This window comes from Panthera tigris, chromosome A1 (genome assembly GCF_018350195.1).
Source record: "Panthera tigris isolate Pti1 chromosome A1, P.tigris_Pti1_mat1.1, whole genome shotgun sequence".
In the NCBI taxonomy this organism is placed as follows: domain Eukaryota; kingdom Metazoa; phylum Chordata; class Mammalia; order Carnivora; family Felidae; genus Panthera; species Panthera tigris.
Window position 1 is genome coordinate 195623314 of NC_056660.1, and position 19570 is coordinate 195642883.

Genomic DNA, 19570 nt, shown 5'->3' on the forward strand with positions numbered 1-19570 from the left:
TACTACAGGAATCAATTAAAAGGAGTAAAAGCAATTGACTCCAGGAAACAAAGGGGCAGAGGAATGCTATTTTTCTGAAGAAATATAGCAACACAATTCGACTCTTTGTAAAAATAAACAAATAAACAAACAAATAATTAAGCAACATAAAGGGAGTTCTACAACCAGGCTGCCTAGATCAAAATCCCACCTCTGCCATTCGGTAGCCATGTAACTATGGAGAAGTTTAAGATGCTTGATCTCTCTGAGCCTGTCTTTCCATTTGCAAAATGGGAATGGCAATAGTACCCATCACATAAAGGTTCTACAGGAACCAGAGGAATCAGTGAATGTAAAGGGCTCAGCTGGGGAGTGTCCTGTAAATAGAAGTTTCCTGCTTCTATCATGAAGCTCTCCCAGACCAACCTAACTTTCCTTCTGGCTAAGCCAGAGCTGCCTGGCCACTCTGGAGACCCCTCCCTTTGTGCTACTGACTGTCTGCTTGACCTCGGGCATGTCTCTTCTGCCAGGATACTTGGAAGGTGGTTTCAGAAGGGCCCTAAACTTAACCAGCTCCCCCAGGCTCAGACTGGCCCTGTCCTAGACTCCAACCCCTCCCCCTGGGGGTCATGGCTTTGTTTTCTTCTAAAGACCCAAGATTTCCAAACTCTGTGGTTGCCTTGCCTAGCTAAAAGGGGAAGAAGGGGATCAGCCCAAGGAGGAGGAGGAGGAAGAGGAAAACAAGAGAAACAGCCAGTACAGCAGAGAGGAACGTATGCCCAGTGGTCCTGGTCACTACGGAGCTAGCGCTGAGACTCCAGGGCCTTGCCCACCCCTCTGCCTTGCATCATCCTGCTGCCTCCCCACTGAGGCCATGGGCCCAAGGGCTCTGCTGGTCCTGCTGGTGGCCACAGCTTGGCATGGTAAGACCAGGGACTCTGGGGGTTGGGGGGGGGGCAGAAATGAGTGACACAGGCGGCCCCTGTGCAAGGACTCTGTAAACCCCTGCTCCTCACGGGTGTCCCCACTCTGTGCCTGCATCTCTGCCAGCCTGGACTACAGGTTTGCAGGTATCTGCTTTGGAAAGGCAGCGGAGGAAAAGAGGGTATGGGTGGGGTGGAACCAGCCCAGCCAGGGCTGTGGATCCATTCCAGCTAAGATGTTGGCTCACCATGTGTCCTGAACAAGCCCCTGATGCTCTCAGGGCTGCTGTGTCCTCATCTATCCAAAGGCAGGTGTTGGGGGCAGTGGTGAACTAGACTAAAACGATGCTTTTCAAACTTTGCTATGCATACAGATTACCTGGGGATCTTGTCACAATGCACATCCTGACTCAGTGGGTCCCACGTACAATGTGAGATTCTGCACTTCTAACAAGCTCCTAGGAGAGGCCAAAGCTGCTGGTCCAGACCTATGCCTAGTAGGGAGGCCCTAGAGAGCTCCTGATGGCTCTGCCAATTCTGCCAGCCCATGAGCCATGAGAGTAGGCAGGACCCAACTTGGAAAGGCCAGAGGGGGGAGGGTCATTCCTCCAGAGGCTTGGGGAAGGGGCTGGAAGGAGAGATAAGAGGTTACCCTCTCTGGCCCAGGGCTCAGGTGAGGTGAATTTGGGAGGAGATGAGGGAGGGCCTGGGTGGGGGAGGGCAGTGAGGGACTCCCTGGCCAGAACCCTCCCAGACATAGGCTGCTACCTTGCCTCCAACTCACTGGTAGAGCCACACTGGTAAGAATCTCCTTCCCAGGAGGGTGCCTAACTGGAGGCGAGGGACTGGCGGCCTGGCTTGTAGCTACAGTTCTATTTGATCACATGCTTATTTGGAGGTATCTTGGGCCAGGATAGGGCTGGAGTAGGGTGGGAAGGCAGCATCAGCTCTGGCCTCCTCACAGTTCTGGGGCTGTAGGATCCTGGGGAGGAGGTACGTCTAGTCCCCGATGAGGAGATGGCTCACCCCACTGAAGGTCTTTTTCTGGCCCAACGTCTCTGGGCTTGAGTGTGTCTGGTTGTTTTTGTTTTTTTTTTAATTGAGATGTAAATTACTTGCAGTAGAATGTACAGATTCTTAAATATACAGCCTGATGAGGTTTGACAAACATATACGTTTGTGTACCCACCATCCCAATTAAGATAAAACTATTCCCCTCTCTCTAGAAATTTCCATGGGTTTTATTTCACTGCCTTGTCCTGTCTTCGTGCCCAGAATTTGTCCGTGGAACCCTGTTGGGGGTGGGGAGGTTGTCCAGCCTCCAGACCCAGAAGAAGGAAAAGGTGGGAGGCAGCAAGCTGGAAGCCTCAGCTTTTAGCCCAACAGACCAGTCATGAGTGAGTGGCGGGTGAGGGCTGCCGTGAGGGAGTCAAGGGCCAGGCTCTGAACACCCTAGAGATGGTTCGAGGCTCCTTAAGATCCTGGTCTGATGAGGGGGCTACGTCCCAGGCCTTGGAGTGCCATGTGTGTGTGGGTTGAGGGAGAGGAGTGGAAGTTGGGGGACACCCTGGGAGCTGAGATGAGAGACAGGCACAGAAGGGGACCTTGGTCAGTGTCTGCCAAGCCCCAGCCCCCAGCCCAAGGAGGACTGGCCTGAGCAGGCTCTCCCCACTGGCCAAGCCAGCAGGGGGAAGTTAGGGACAGAAGTTGAGGGTGTCAGCCTTGCTCTGCATGAATATCCAGGACAACAGGACAAGACAAAACAGGACACATTTCTCTGACCACATTTCCAGGAAGCCGAGACAGCCACTAGAGAGACAGGGCAGGGGAGGGGAAGGGAGAAGGTGCCTATGAGACCAGGCGGGTGCAGAAGGGGACCACAGCAAGAATCACAGAATCTGAGATCGCCGATGGTACGGTCACAGACTGTGATCTTTAAAGGTTCAAAACGTTAGATATAGAGTGTCAGGACCAGAAGGGGGGTTAGAAATGTCTCCACTGAAGCAGTAGTCCAGGCCACCAGCAGTTGACTGAGACAAGGACTGGTATTACCTCATCGAATCCTCCCAAGACCTCAGAGGTGGAAACAGACTAATCCCATTGGATGGAACAGTAGCTGAGGGTCAGAGAGGATAAGTGACCTACCCAGTATCAGGGAGAACCAAGTTTCAGACCAAGGGGGTGTGACCCCATAGTCCAAGCTCTCACCTGCAGTAAAACCCCGGGGTGGGGGTCGCCGCACTGCTGTGGCTGTAATGGGGCAGCACCAGCTCTGTTGGGATTTGGGGATACCCTGCCAGAAATGGCACCTGCCCCTCTCCCTGGTGGTCACATGGCCCAGGAGGGATAAAATACCCCCGGGTGTCGGGCTTGGCAGAATTCACCAGTTCGCTCAATTCTTCATGCTGATCAGAGGCTCAGGCAGAGAGGCAACCCGCGCCTCTGATGGGTATAAAATCAAAACAGAACTTGAGTCATCCTGAAATAATTTGACAGAGAAGATCTTTCCAATTCTGAAGTCTGTGGTGGGGATGGGGTGGAAATAACCATGTGAGGGACTTTCGTGCAGGACAGTGAGACACCCTGAATTCAGCCAATTCCCTGGGGGGAGGAGTGTCCCTGTCCCTGTCCCTGTCACTAGAGTAGAGGGGTCAGATTCATGGGGAGCACCCAGTTGGTCAGTGGGAGAGCCAGGCCCTGCAACCCAGAATGTTCCAGTGTGCGGCAGGCGGCACTCCCTCTCCTGGGGGTCTCGCCCCTGGAGAGGGGACAGTAGCCAGGAGGGCCAGGAAACAGAAGTGAGAGCGTCCGTGGGGGGAAGGGCTGCAGGCTGAGCGGAAACCGGGGGCCGGGCTGGACGCCAGCAATGTGCTTCCGCCCACACAGGCTCAGGGGCGCCTGGCAGCCCCCCCAAGGCCTTGAATCAGCTCTCACTTCCCTCCTTTGTCCCTATTTTCAGCCCTGGAAAAATGCTGACACTGCAGAGGCAGCGGGCCTTCTTCCCGGAGGGCCTGATATGGGCTGCAAGTTCTCTTTTCTCCTTCAAGCAAATTTTCCTTAAAAGAGATTGGCTTCCTAGTAAACAGAGCAGTGCTGGGGTGCTGGGCTGGACTGCTGACCAATCCTTACTATTTATTTGGTGACAGGTGAGGTCCAAAAGGCTTTCCATGCATTTAAACTTCCCGGCATCCCAATAAATGGGTACAAAGTATTGCCTCCATTTTATAGGCGGGGCAACTGAGGCACAGAGCCTCTGAACCATCCCCCTGTGCTGCAGACCAGATGTCCAATGGTGGGAGCGGGCATGACAGAAGACTCTCAGAACCCTTCTAACACTGCTGGGCTGAGATCCTATGACCCTTTTCTTCTTTCCCATATAGATTAAGTCGGAGGACTTTGCCATGAACATTCCATCCGTTTGTCTTTTCCTTTGCTTGTTTGAGTCCCCTGCTTGGAGCCAGGTCCTGGGCTTGGCACAAGGGATACGGCCCGCTTTGTCCATGGGGCCGAAGGGGTCAACCCCTGGGGAGGCTGGGAAGACTGAGGCAGGAGTCTGGGGGAGACCCCGTGGGACAGCAGGTGACTAGAAGCTGAGAAAGCTCCCAGTCTCCGTTTCTCAGAGGAGGGGGCTGCTGGACATCAAGCCATCCCCAAGCAGGTTTGAGGTGGGGGTGGGGGGGGGGCTGAGCACATGACAGAGGGGACAGGGACTTGTGTAAGGTGATTCCAAATCACAGCTGAATGCTAGCACTCGCACCACCCCTGCCAGGGCACTCCCCATCTCAGAGGCCAGGATCATCAGACCAGGAAGCGTCTCCTCAGGCCTCACTTCTGTCTATTTGCCACCCCCCAACCCCAGCTCAAGGGGTCCCAGTGATACAGCCCAGCGGCCCTGAGCTGGTCGTGGAGCCAGGCACAACAGTGACCCTGCGATGTGTGGGCAACGGCAGCGTGGAATGGGACGGCCCCATCTCCCCGCACTGGAACCTGGACCTCGATCCCCCCAGCAGCATCCTGACCACGAATAATGCCACCTTCCAAAACACGGGGACCTATCACTGCACTGAGCCTGGAAACCCCCAGGGGGGCAATGCCACCATCCACCTCTATGTCAAAGGTGAGGACTCTGAACCCACCCCCAAGAGGCCTGGCCCAACAGGTCCCACTGGGAATGGGTGGGAGGGCTGGGCCCTAATATTCACAGCCATAAGAAGCCAGTTCCACGTGTACTGAGTGCCTGCCATTAACAAAAACCTGTGCAGTCCTTCCAGTTCGATGTAGTCCTCATAATAACCCTGTGAGGTAGGCTCCATGATTACAGCCATTTTCCAGAGGCTGGTGGGGTTGAGTCATTTGCCCACAGTCGCACAGCATCAAGTAATAGGGCTGAACCTGGCTCCAGTGTCCCCACTCTAAAGCACCGGCTGAGCTTCTCTGGTATTGTGTGACCTCAGGCAAACGATCAGCTTCTCTGAGCCTCCCTGTCCCCAGGGTTCAGGGACCACTCGGCCTGGTGGAGGGAGGACAGTTGTAACCCTGTATCCCCTCTGCCCCAGACCCTGCTCGGCCTTGGAAGGTGCTGGCCCAGGAAGTGACAGTGTTGGAAGGTCAGGATGCGTTGCTGCCCTGCCTGCTTACTGACCCAGCGTTGGAGGCAGGCGTCTCACTGGTGCGGGTGCGTGGCCGGCCCGTCTTGCGCCAAACCAACTATTCCTTCTCGCCCTGGCATGGCTTCACCATCCACAAGGCCAAGTTCATTGAGAATCACGTCTACCAATGCAGCGCGCAAGTAGACGGCAGGACGGTAACATCGATGGGCATCTGGCTTAAAGTGCAGAAAGGTGCGTGGGGCCGGGAGGGCCAGAGAGCCGGCAGACGTACGAGCTGCGACAGGGCCCGGGCCTGATGGAGAGTAACGGGGTGCCCCCTTCTTGGGCTTCTTCCTTCCAATTGTACCATGGTCGCCCATGGGGCACCTGCTGGGAAGTGACCTCAGCTCATGAGACACGCTATGCAGATGGTCTCACAAGGTGATGGAGGAGAGGGTGTGTGTGGGACGGGAGGCTCTCTGAGAGGGTGCCATTTTATTCGAGCTGAACTATGAATGATGGGGAGCAGGTGGCTGTGCGAAGCTGTGCCTCGGCAGAGGAAACAGCAGGTACAAAGCCATGAGGTGGGAACAGGCCCTGAATGTTCCGGGAACAGAAAGAGGGCCCAAAGCGGCCCCACACCCTCAGACATGGATTTCCCACTCGGTGCCGGCCTGGTGCCAGGTGCTGGGCACACGCAGGAAGGGTGGGGAGCTGAGTGCTGGGGAGGTGGGCGTGGGCACACAGGAAGGCTCTCACTGTGGGGGTGACACTGGTGTGGTGAAATTTCACTCCTTTCCCCCTTGCCCTGGCTAGGCTGATGGACTGGATTCTGGTTTCTGGAACGACTGGTGTGAGTAACAGGCTCGACACCTGGGCTTGAGACAGGAATCAGGTCCCTGCAATGAGGGCCAGGGTAATAGTGGCATGGTTGGCCCAAAGCCCTGGGGTTTTAAGGCCATGAAACCTGTTCAGGAAGTCACAGGACCCCACTATGTGGACAGAGGAAGTCCTTAGGTCTCTTTCCCTGCACTCCATCTGGCAGGGCCCTGGAGCCTGGTGACCTTGGATGAGTCCCTTAGTGTCTCTGGACCTTGCGAAACTGGATTCGATCTTCTTCCAATGACAGCAATAGCCATGAACTTTAATTCAACACCTGCTCTATATCAGGCACTGTCCTGGCCGCTGGGGATGTCGCCTTTGGGGATTTGACATCTTTCCAGGAGAAACAGACTAGAGAGCAAATAACGTTTCAACTGGGATGAACAAGAAACCAAGCCGGAGAAAGCTGGATGTGTGTGGGGTGGGGTGAGGTGAATTCAGCTGACTGGTCACAGACGGCTTCTCTGAGCGAAAGATCTGAAGGAAGAGAGCGGCCACCCACTCACAGCGTTGAAGGGAAAGCTCCGGGAGGGCGGGCGAGTGTACAGTGTGTGAGGTGGGAAGGCCGGTGCGGCTGCAGGGTGGTGAGCACCAGGCGGCAGGCGCTCAGCGGTCAGTAATGGGCCCGGGCTTGTATCCCGAGAGTAGTGGGAAGCCGCCCGATACTGGCCCAGGACACAGATGTGACGCAATCTACATTCTTAAGAGCTCACTTGGGCTGCTGTGAGGCATCTGGGTTGTACAGGGGTCAGAGGGGGAGTGGGGGCCTTCCAAGTGGCTGTTGCAGGAATCTAAAACAGAAAACGGGGTGACACTGGGGAGAGGTGAGGTGATGAAGGGAAGTGGACTTCAGAGAGTCTGTACAAAAGACAGGATTTGCTGTCTGGGGCCTCAAGGCTGATCCTCCACCCCCAGGATTTGGGATGGGAGCATGGTGGGGGCCCCAGCCAGTAGCCTGGCCCTGAGCAGAGCAACGGCTCAGGCCTGGGTGTTCATGGGTTGCTTCCCTTGGCCTCAGACATCTCCGGACCTGCGACCTTGACATTGGAGCCTGCAGAGCTGGTGCGGATTCAAGGAGAGGCTGCCCAGATCGTGTGCTCAGCCAGCAACATTGATGTTAACTTTGACGTCTCCCTCCGTCATGGAGACACCAAGGTCAGTCCCTGGGGAGACAGCAGGGTGAAGTGTGCCCACCCTGCCAGCACACCAGGCCTGGCAGGACCGAGCCCAGCCTCATTGGGAGCTGGCTCTCTAGACTGAGGGCATGGGCCAGGCCCAGAGAGGGGAGTGCACCCGTTGCTCATCAACAGCTGATTCAGGACCAGGATTCAGGCTCATGTCATTGAATCTTGTAGGGGAAGGGAGGTGGTACTCTACCCCCTTGACCCATGACCTTTGCCCCAGCCTGTTGACAAGAGCCAGAGGTCAGTTCATTTCTGACTTAGCAAGGGGTTCCTAGGCCACCTTGAAGCCCAGGAATATAAAGGTGAGAGGGAAGCAGAGGGAGTAAAAGGGAATGGTTTGGGGCTGCATCTAAGAGCCCCTTCCTGTCCCACTGTGCCTATATTGTGCCAAGCACAACTCTACCCCCATTTACGTGTAATAGTTCATTGTTCTTCACTACAACCCTAGGAGCAGGGGCCAGTGTTAGTGCCATTTTACAGATGAAGAAACTGAGGCTCAGAGTTCAGTCCCTTGCCCAAGAAAAGGCAGATAGTAATCTTTAAAGGCTGAGGATTTGAACCTAGAGTTTTCTAATCCCTCAACAACCCTGGTATAGCATTTCTATTCCTTCTGGCTACAGCTCACAATCTCTCAACAATCCGACTTCCATGATAACCGTTACCAAAAAGTCCTGACTCTCAACCTCGATCACGTGAGCTTCCAAGATGCTGGCAACTACTCCTGCACGGCCACCAATGCCTGGGGCAACCACTCCGCCTCCATGGTCTTCCGGGTGGTAGGTGAGCATTAGGGTGATGGGGGAGGGTTGACGGGGATCCTGAGGTGAGGGGGTGTATAAGGGGATTGGGAAGGAGGGGGCTGATGGTGGAGAATGAGGAGACGCTGTTAAGAACACCTGCGCTAGATTTCCCTTATCTTGGGCCTGGCTAGGAAGCCACACCTCTGGAGTCCTTCCCAGATCCTCCCCCAGAATCCCTTGCTTCCTCCCTGGAGCTCCTACAGTGCATTACTGCATTTTGTTTTGTGATCGGTGTCCAGGAGGGACCTACTTTGCGGCTCACTCCCTCATTCATTCCTTCATGCCTGCAACACTCACGTCAGATGGACACAGGAGCAGACAATGCTCACCCAGTGTGATCAGGCAGGAAGTACGGGGTGTCCTGGGAACACCAAGGGGGTCCCCCAATCCTGGCTTGGACAGTGTGGCCTAAGCTAGGCCCAAAAGAATGGAGGTAGGTTAGCTAGGTAGAAGGGTGGGAAAGGAAGAGGAACCACACCGCCTATGTCAGGCCCAAAGGTAAAGGGAGCGGAGGGCATTTCAGGCATCAAAAGAAGTTGACAATGGCAGGGATGTGGAGGCGTGTGACAAGTGGCCAAGGAGGCGCAGAGATGGAGGCAGTATCCAGCCAGTAAAATGGGTGCGTAGTTTGCATCATATCCGGTTGGAAGTCATTGAGAGCTTTAGAGGAGAATGGCGGGATCAGGCTGCGTGGTGGGGTGCTTCGTGGCGGCCGGGAGTCCACAATCCCAGGCAGCACTCCAAGCTGACCCTGCTAACAACCAGCAGCTTGCTCCACTGCAAAATGGGATACTAACGGTATGAGCAGGAACTGCCTCAGAGGTTTGTTGTGAGAATTAAGTGAATCTGTATATATACCCTGGTACAGAGTAAATGCTGCCTAAGTGTGCACAGGAGATGTTATCTGACAAGGCCAGTCTGACGCCTTGTGCACTGGATGGGAGATCAGAGGCTGGAGAAGCAAAGGTCAAGACAGGCTGAGTCATTTGGGTCTGGCCATGACTCGTGTATTAAACGAGGGATGGAGGGGAGAGAAGCATGACAGTCACCACCATGATGGCACCTGCACTAGGCTAGATGCACAGTAGACGCGACCTCTGCTGTGGGCCCCACTCTGTGCTGGGAGCTGTGGGGGGTAAAGGAGGAGAGGAGCACAAAGAATTGTTCCCCAGTTAAGAGTTCTAATCCTATGTGTTTTCTAGTGCACGTCTATAGTAGTCACTCAATAAACGTTGTGTCCATGAACACTTCTGGTCAGACAGTGTTCTGGATGCTGAGGATACAGTTGCAAAGACACAGAGACCCTTGCCCACATGAAGTTTGTGCTTTAGTTGGGAAAAGACAGCAATGAGCAAAATAAATCCTGAAAACCAAATCAATTCTATAGGGTTGCTATTTAAAATCGGGTGGTCACCCCCTCTCTCTCTGCCCCTCCCCCACTTGTGCTCTCTCAAAAATGAATAAACGTAAAAAATAATAATAAAAAAAGGGGCACCCGGGCGGCTCAGTCGGTTAAGTGTCCGGCTTTGGCTCAGGTCATGATCTCACAGTTTGTGGGTTTGAGCCCCATGTCGGGCTCTGTGCTGACAGCTCGGAGCCTGGAGGCTGCTTCGGATTCTGTGTCTCCCTCTGTCTCTTCCTCTCCCTGACTCATGCTCTATCTCTGTCTCTCAAAAATGAATAAACGTTAAAAAAGAATTTTAAATTGGGTAGTCATCAAGGAAGGTCTCACTGGGAAACTGACACTTGAGCAATGACTTGAAGTTGGGGAAGGGGTAAGCCATGCAGATATCCTGCAGAACAGAGCTCCAGGCAGACGGCAAGCACTGTCCTTAAGGCAGGACTGTGCTCACCACGTGCAAGGCACAGGTCAGCCGGTGTGGCTGGCGCAGAGTTCGGGAGGAAGAGTGGCACAAGGTGAAGTCAAAGAGGGAGGGGGCAAGGTGGCAGATTCCACAGGGCTCAGCTCGGTAAGCCAATGTAAGGACTTGGGCTTTTCCCCTTGAGAAAGATGGGGTGCCCATTGGTGGGTTTGAGTAAAGGAATGTGACACTTACTCTCACCCACTTTGTTGAGGGTGGAAATGGAGGGGGGGTGGGCAGTTAGGAGGCTACTGCAGTCACCGAAGCTAGGGGTTACGGTGGCTTGATAAGGGTGGTGCTGAAGGAGGTGAGAGGATGGATGCAGGATGGATAGATAGACGTTCTCTGTAGGAGAGAGAAGACGAAAGCCTCACCCAGGAAGCTCACAGATTAGTTGGATAGAAAAGATGACCAGCCGAAGGGAGAAGCAGATGCGCAAAGTAGTGTTGATGTGGTACATCATGAATGTGTCGTCTAGAAGGGTGGCAGGAGTCCAGAGGAGGGAGAGCTCCCTGTGGCCTGGAGTGGTGGGTGGAGACCCCCTGATGGGGAGGAGCCTTGAAGGATGAGAAGGATCTAAGTAAAAAAAAAGGAAGAGGACAGTGTTCCTGACGGAGAAAGTGGCTTGAACAAAACCTCCAAGCTTGGCTGGAATGACTGCGGTGTGGTGTGTTCATGGGATGTTAGGAGACCCAGATGGGTGGGGTGGAGCATTGTGTGTGTGTGTGTGTGTGTGTGTGTGTGTGTGTGTGTGTAGGAAGAGGGGAGACAGCTAGATGGGCCTGAGGAGGAGAATTGATTGAAGAGAGCCTTAAACGCATATCTGTATAGTGGAGGTGATGGGGACCCATAGGGGCTTTGGAGCAGGTACATCACAGGGTAGAAGAGTGAATATTAGATTTCACGGAGCTGAGTAAGGAGAGGAGCCCCTGTATATCATCTAGTCCAGAGCATTTTGCAAAGTCTTGGGGGATTTAAGAAAGCATTTCAGGGGCTTCCATTAGAGGCATGGAGAAGCTGAGTACATGGGGATTCTTGCCATAGCTCCTCTGCCTGAGATTCAACTACGGCAACTTGATTTTAATTCACGCAAGATTTAATTAGAAGAAACTAGTCAGGACTCTTTCAGGCACAGGTAACAGAAACCAACTTAAGCTGGCCTAATCACGGGGATTTTCATCAGCCTTATAGCTAAAAAGCCCATGGATATGAGCTTCGGGTAAATTGGATCTAGTTGCTTCTAGTTGTCTCTCAACTCTCAGCTGTACATTTTTCTTGTGGGACCCCTAGCAGCATCAGGCTTGACAACCCGAGTGGAATTAGGGCTTCTCCTTTCTCAGAGCTCCAACAAAACTCATGGAAATAAGTGTCATGGACCCATGGGCACAAGTGCCTACCCCAAACCACTCACTGGTGTAAAGGGGGCATCACCTTGACTGGCTGGCCTGAGTCACATGCCCGCTTAGAGCTGGATGTGGAAGCCTCGCTGCCTGAACTATTACCAGGAGAAGGGGAAATAGGTGAGGGCATCTGAAAAAAACAGCAGATTTTTATGTTTTTGCTACTGAAAAAGTTTCAAAAAGTTACAACAACACAAATATACTCAATCTCTTTGTTATACAAATAAGGAGGCAGAGGTAGCAAGGAGAATAGACATTTGCCCAGGTTCTCCCAGGGACTCAGTGAAGAGAAGAGTTTGGGCTTCTATGGGGCAGTGGTAAGAAGGAAGATGTCAGAGGGAAAGTTTTGGTTAGAGGTGGGGGCTATGTGCCTGGCACATAGTAGGCACTCAGGAAGGGTCCAGCTGAATGGCTGAATGAATGGGTAGATCACCAGTGAACAAACCAACTGAGACATCTTCCCACTAATGCCAGATCTTTATGTGTTACGCTTTCCAGAGAGTGCCTACTTGAACTTGACCTCTGAGCAGAGTCTCCTCCAGGAGGTGACTGTGGGTGAGAAGGTTGATCTCCAAGTCAAGGTGGAGGCCTACCCAGGCCTAGAAAGTTTTAACTGGACCTATCTGGGACCCTTCTCTGACTACCAGGACAAGCTCGATTTTGTCACCATCAAGGACACATACAGGTACCACCTATCAGCTCCCATCTGGAGAGCCCCACATCCAGAAGGGGAATGCTTCCGCCAGGAGGCAGGACACTGACTGGGTCACGTCTCAACCTTGCTGGTGACCTTGAGTAAACCCCTTCCCCTTTCTCTGTCTCACTTTCCCTGATCTTAGAACCTCAATATCGATCATCTGTGTTTGAGATTGAAATCAAATTGGCTTGCCCCTCTGTCCCACATCCTTGGGAGATCCAATGCCCTCCTCAAGAGCTCTACCATTTCTTGGGGGTGTGCACTCTCCTGCTCACTCAAGAACTCTTAATCTCATTCTCTTCTTTTGCGGCCGATCCAAATACAGAAGACCACTGCTCCATGATTTCTACTAAACACACTCGTAATAAGGACTGCACAGGGACTCTGCCACATACATGGGTTTGGGGGGTAGAGAGAATTCACATCACATGATCACGTATACATCAAAAGTTCTTGAAAGGCCTGTGGTGGCCCGCTTCTGAGAATTTCTCACTAGCTATTCTTGTCCACAGGCTCAAAACTCTTCTCACAAAGTGCCATCTCACTGTATCTCCTCTTTTCTCCCATCTCTCCATTTCCAGACTCTTGCTTCTCCCGCAAACACAACATGTTAGAAGTCCCTTTTTCCTGTCTCCTTACGTCCTCAGGGTGTTACTTTCCCATCCAAAGTGGCGTCACCAGCGTAGACTTCTACACAAGAGAGTCTCCTCCACGGGAGAAACACCATGGCACGTGTTAAGACGATAGCTGCTTCACCCGCTTCTATTTGAACGAGAGTCCAGCGTTCAAGGACAGCAAGCGTGCGCTGTGCGTGCAACTGCTTCCCCTCCCACACTCTTGATAGATATCTCTAATTCTAATCCATTTTTGAACTCTTTCCCTCAGGGTCCAAATGCAGCCTCGGAGTCTTTCTTGACACAGTCCCAAACAGTATTTTTATTATAACTGACTCAGGCAAGGAAATGTTTTTACCATCCCCTGGGGTAGATAATCCTTCAGCCGTCTTCCAACTCCAGAACTCTCTGGGGTTCTCTTTCTAGCTGCTGAAGCCCAGACCTCATTAAATCCTGGACTCCTGCTTTCCAGTTGTCAGAATCAGCACAGAACGAAATGTTCAACAGAACAAAAATGTTTCCTTGTCCTCATTTTTCTCTTCTCAGTTTCCTTCTCATCCATTCTGGTCAGGATTTCGAGCCTCCCCTTGTCTAAAGCAGAAGTTCTGAATCTGGAGCCTATAGACCCCTGGGAGGGGGACAGTCCAGGGACAAGTGAAACATTGGTCCATAAGCAACAGGGACATTGTGGAAAGAAACCATGGAGCTCCCCCAAAACGCAGTAGCATGGGGCCATCCAGCACAGGGCAGATAACCCGGGGCACCAATCAGCCACCAAACTTAGCTCATGTGATGGATATGTTCATAACGGTGACTTTGAGTCCGGCAAAAAGAAGTTAAATTCTTTCAGCTTACCAAGCAGATGAGTACAGGGGTTCTGGACACCAAAGTTCTGGCTGGAAGAGATTGCCCTTTGCATACCATGGGTTTTAGTCTAGTATGATTTATAATTAGATGCTATAATGTATTTTTTAAACAACTTATTTATTACCTAAATTATGCACGTCCATTATGGACAAATGCCAAAATAGGGCTTAAGAAAAGAATAAAACAAAAAATTACCTGGAATCAGCTGAGGATAACTGACATTCTTCTCATTTGCTTCCAGGTCTTTTTCTGCAGCAAAGGGCACCATTAAACTGCGTACCTACAATGACTCGGGCTCTGTGTCAAGCACCCTGAATACATGTCCCTTTAATCCTCAGGCCAAATCTGTGCATTAATTACCATCAGTGTTGCCCTCACAGAAAAGGAAACGGAGGGTCAGAGAGGGCGAGTACTTCTCTAAGATCACACAGCTAAGAAATAACAGCCCCAGGACTTGAGCCCTGGTTGCTGTAGCCCCATGGCTACATCCTGCCTCTCGTCCCTCTCACGGTCCCTCCTGGCAGGGCTGGTGCTTTAGAGATAGCAGCTAATGTGCCTTCCAGGGTCGGCACCTCACAGACATCATTTCTACTAAACCTCAGAACAAAACCACTTCATAAACGAGAGAAGAAATTAAGGGAATTGGGTTGGTTTTCCCATGTCTCAACGGCACTCAGCCTGGGGACCTGGCTCACCCAAGGCCTTTGTGCCCTGGACGCTTTACGAAAAATAAAACAAAGCCCTTTAGGGAGGTTGTCTGAGCCCACTGTCCTGCAGGGGCCATACCAGGACTGGGGTTCACGCCAGACAGCCTGCCCCTTTCGTGCAGGTACACCTCGACCCTCTCCCTGCCTCGCCTGAAGCGCTCGGAGGCCGGTCGCTACTCCTTCTTGGCCCGAAACGCTGGAGGCCAGAATGCCCTGACCTTTGAGCTCACCCTGCGATGTGAGTGATGGAGCAGGGGCTGGGCACTAAGGTCCCTGGGGCTTGCAGGTGGGGGTGATGGAGGGATAGCAGCTCAGTGCAGGGTGGTCACACAGGGGAGTTGGGGCCTCTGGGGCTGATCCCTCCCTCTACCGCTCCTCTCTTTCTCCTCAGACCCCCCGGAGGTAAGGGTCACGATGACCCTCATCAATGGCTCGGACACACTGCTCTGTGAAGCCTCCGGGTACCCCCAGCCCAGTGTGACGTGGCTGCAGTGCAGGAGCCACACCGATAGGTAAGTGGCTCTGCTTACCTTCTTCACCCCGGGCTGCAGAGCCAAGGGGGGCTGGGCATTCCAAAGCTCTAAGCCACACTCTGCTCTTGCCAGGTGTGATGAGTCTGCAGGGCTGGTCCTAGAGGACTCACACTCTGAGGTCCTGAGCCAAGTACCCTTCCACGAGGTGATCGTCCATAGCCTGCTGGCCATCGGGACCTTGGAACACAACAGGACATATGAGTGTAGAGCCTTCAACAGTGTGGGGAACAGCTCCCAGACCTTCTGGCCCATCTCTATAGGTGAGCCTTTGCCCCTCCCAGCCCATGGTGGGAGGCGGGCTCGGGAAACTGCCCCAGCCCCCTGGAGGCCAGGGCCAGAGTGCCAGAGTGGAGCAGATCCCAGACCCATCGTGTTCCACCTCTTGGGGTCTGATTCCAGGCGCCTCCTGACCAAAGGTCTCCTGAAGAGGCCAGGTGGAGGAGTCTGGACCGCATGGGACTAGACACAGGGAGGAGAAGGGCAAAGGGCAGCAAGCTGTGAGGCCCAGAAAGAAAGCAGCCTGGAGCGTGGCCTCGTCTGGCCCCTCCGCTCATCTTCCAACTCACTCACTAATTCACAAGTATGGATATTTGGCATCTGCTATGTGCCCAGCACTCACTCGGGTGAGCAGTGCCTCCATGGGGCTTAGAGCCTGGTGACAGAGACAGGCAACAAGTGAACACAGTCCATCCCCACCCCAGGGCCAGCCTTGACAGCCTTCTCCATCCCTCTTGGACTCTTCTCCCTCCAGAGACACAGCCCCGTCCATTCAGGGCCACTGTCGGAGGGTGGGGCTGATGGCCAGCACTGGGCACAGATGCAGGCTGTGTCCATTTAGAGGAAGGGGTGCCTTTCTCTGTGTCGCACAAAGGCTCCAGGTGTCTGGGTCTGAGAGGCCCAGAGCCGTAGAGACCCACAGCATCTTCCGACTTCCTACAGCCAGGTTTCAGCACCACTGTGTGGCAAGCCCCGGCGAGACCCTCTGGGCAGACGGACAGAGTGGGAGCCTCGGACTGGCTCAGAGGTGGCCCCTCAGGTGCCTTGGGGCAGCTGCGACCAGGGCCAGATTCCGCGTGCAGCTGCCCGTGGCTGCTCTGTCTCACTGCTGGTGGTCATATATTAAAAAGACCATACTGACATTTCACTGAATGCTTACCCTGTGCCAGGCATTGTGCTAAGCACCTTACAGTCATTATCTCAGCGAGCTCACATGACCCCAGGAGGTTGGCACTATTTTCCTTCCCACTTAGGAGATGATGAACCTGAGGCTTAGGGAGAAGTCACACACGTTCAATGTCACACACCTCCTAAGTGGCAGAGGTGAGATCTGGCCTCAGAACCACGCTGGTGTTGATGTGGAAAATGGAAGTTACGTTCTTCAAACGCATTGAAAGAACTAAGGTTATTGGTCTGGGAAGAAGAGAGCCAGTGGCCACGAGCCAGGCTTTCAGACCCTTAGAAGGGCTGTGTGGTTCCAAAGGGCCCTCGAGGAAGCAGCAGGGAAATGCTGGGAAGGCAGAGTTCAGTCTAACCTCCAGGTCTGTCTGTCTGAGCTGCCCAAAGGCGTAGGAGCTGAACACCCATCACTAGTGTGTGTGTGTGTGTGTGTGTGTGTGTGTGTGTGCACGCGCGTGCGCGTGTGGAAGCCACAGCCAGTACTAAGCCAGCCTGCTGCAGAGGCTCCTTGCACTGGCAGGAGTGGGTACTGCATGACCTGAGGGGTTCCCCAGCCACAGACGCTGTGACTTCGGGCAGGGTTTGGGGCGAGGCATGAGCAGAACTGGAGAGGCCGTCCTCCCCGCCCCTGGCTGGGGGAGGGTCTACAGGAAGGCTTTGCGAGGGTCTGGGGCTTCTGGGGGAGAAGACTGTTCAGTCAACAGGCATTTACTGAGCACCTACTGTGCTCCAGGCAGTGCAGTGGCCTGCTCTCAGTGGTGGCGGAGGGTCCTGAAGGTCCCCTCTGCCGGCTCCCTCCTCTGCTCTCCCCTTCCAGGAGCCCACACGCAGCTCCCCGACGAGCTGCTCTTCACGCCCGTGCTGCTCACTTGCATGTCCATCATGGCCTTGTTGCTGCTGCTGCTCTTGCTGCTTTTGTACAAGTATAAGCAGGTGAGCCTGGGCAGGGTGGCGGGGTGGGGAGCCAGGCGCCTGGTGGCCTGGGGGAGTGTCACCGGGTTGCAAGGATCTAGCCTTTAGCCCCCGCACACCCAGTCGTTCTGTCACCCATTCAGCTAGCCGCTCTTCAGCGGGCGCCAACTGTATGCGAACGTGCATGGCTTGGTGCCAAGTGAGCCCAAACTCAGAGCCTCTGAGGCTCTTGCCTCATAGGGTTGACCGTCTAGAGCAGGAGATGCTGCAAGTCAAATAACCGGAAAAGACAGGGTATGGATTACAGAGCTTAATGCCCTCAACAATGGCAGCATGTAGATAGCATCACTAACCCAATCTTACAGAGTTGGAAGCTGAGGTTCTGAGAGGTTTAGACAGTGCTCTAGTCTACAGCCAGTCAGTGGCAGAGGCTGGGTTTTAAAAAAAAACATGTTTTTTAACCATCATGTGAAACACTGAATCATCTTATCTTTCCCTCACAACAACCTGGAAGCAGGGAGTGTAGCAGCCAGCATTTTACAGTAAGGAAACTGGGGGTTGGCAAGGTTGAAGAATCTGCCCGAGGGTCCCAGGTGCCTCCCACATGCCAGCCGGAGGCCTCTGCCACGTTGCCTAGCTGCCTTCCTACACAAAAGATGGTGGCCACTGCAATAGATACTGAGGCCTGTGGGAGGTCAGAGGTAGAAGGATCTCTTCTGTTGGTGAGGAAGGGAGCCTGCTTGAAGGAGGTGGTTGGCATGGGTGGGACAGACCTTGGAGAATGGGGGTGGGGGGTGTGCAGCAGGGGGAGACAAGGCTCAGGGAAAGGGTATCTCCAGGGAAGGGTAATGTGTGCAAAGGGGAGGGAGGGGGGAAAGACAAAGGCGAGTTCTGAAAATACTGGTCCCTGGAAGAGGGAGGAGGCAGGTGGGGCAGGTTGAGGGGTCCAAGAAGTTGGACCCCATCCTGTAGGCTCAGAGCCATCCGTGGGTTTGAACAAGGGAGCAATGTGATTTAGGGGTGAATAACCATCTGGTGGGCCTCCTCTGCTGCCTTCTCTTCCCCACCTCGGGGGTTTTAGTATGAGAAGAGGGCTTGGAGTAGGCAGTGTGGACAGGATATTGGGGCACCCTGGGGGCCATGGGGTCAGCTCTCATGCTCATGCCAGCACCCAGCAAATGAAGGCCTCAGGTTAAGACTTCAGGGATCTGCGTCCAGCTCCAAAACTGTTTTGCCATGAGACCTTGGCTGACTCACTGCCCACTCTGGTCCTCAGTTTCCCCACCTGTACCATGGTAATGTCTTCTTCCTTTGACATTCCAAGAGCCTCCTGAGAGTCTGGGGTTGGGAGTTGGATAGATGTGGGTCCTGTCTCTGCCAGTCTCCAGCTATTACAACTCTGGGGAAGTTGGGAGTGTCTCTGTCTCTGTTTCTCCAATGTGAAATGGGGTTAATAATGGTGGCCACCCTACCAGGCTGTGGTGAGGATTCAACAACGGAATGTAGGTAGGGGACTTAGCAGGGTGCTGGGCACAGACAGAGCTCAGGACGGAGGCTGCCCGCCCTCGTCCCAGGAGGAAGCTGACTGGGGAACCTGAGTTAGCTCACGCATCTTGGGACTGGAGGGGTGTCTGAGGTTGGGCATCTCCTTGACTACACACACACAGCGGGCCCTGCTCGCCCACCTCTATGGACAGGACTTAACTCACTCTTGTGGCCGCCTGTTCCTTCTCTGAGCAGCTCTGATTATTGTCAACTTCTTCCTTATATGGAGCTGAAAACTGCTCCCAGTGCCCCACAGAGCTGCCTCCTCAGCCCATGACACCCCTGCTGAGATTCCAGAGAAGGGTCCAGTTCCCTCTCCAGCCCTTTCTACCTTGAGCTGTCCAGCACCCTTGGCCAGTGTTGGTTTGAGGGCACCTTATCTTCTCTCCATGGAACCATTTTTGGAATGTGGAAACACCTCATTTCCCATCCAGGAAACTCAGCTGCCCCCTGAGCCCATCCAAGGCCAAGAAAAGGAGGGCATCCCATGAGACAAGACCTTGAGGGGTCAAGATGGCCTTGGCCTTGCCTCAGGGCCTTCCACCCAATTCCCCTCTGCTTTGCCCCATGGGGTTCTGAGATTTGCCTCTGCACTGAGAATTCAGCCTGGACTAAGGGGTGGCTCTAGCTGGGGGTGGGGGGAAGGGCTGTTTCTGCCTCAGGGCTGAGTCATCGCCTTTCTGGCCCCAGCCAGACCACAGAGGGGCCAAAGGGGGAGGAGGAAAGGTCAGGAGTCAGCAGGCTGGTAGGAGGCACTCAAAGAGGAAAGGATGAGGTAGGGAGGAGTGCAAGCTGGGATTCTGGAGTCAGAACCGACCTCTGGGGACTGGAGGCCTATTGGGGCCGGACAGGAGGGTCTCCAAGGTTTCCAGTGGGACATGTTGAGGTCACTACCTTCCT

The 19570-nt window shown here is 53.8% G+C and overlaps 1 protein-coding gene across 1 annotated transcript in view; it reads left to right on the forward strand.

Moving 5' to 3' along the window:
* The first annotated feature begins 712 nt into the window (after positions 1-712).
* Positions 713-19570, forward strand: part of CSF1R (colony stimulating factor 1 receptor) — a 29330-nt gene continuing 10472 nt past the window's right edge. The window contains exons 1-10 of the mRNA XM_007093382.3: positions 713-902; positions 4762-5019; positions 5459-5743; positions 7392-7528; positions 8178-8337; positions 12118-12304; positions 14627-14742; positions 14896-15016; positions 15110-15297; positions 17031-17146. Coding sequence (XP_007093444.2) covers positions 755-902; positions 4762-5019; positions 5459-5743; positions 7392-7528; positions 8178-8337; positions 12118-12304; positions 14627-14742; positions 14896-15016; positions 15110-15297; positions 17031-17146 — 1716 coding nt within the window. The 5' untranslated portion in view covers positions 713-754. The remainder of the gene's footprint in view (positions 903-4761; positions 5020-5458; positions 5744-7391; positions 7529-8177; positions 8338-12117; positions 12305-14626; positions 14743-14895; positions 15017-15109; positions 15298-17030; positions 17147-19570) is intronic.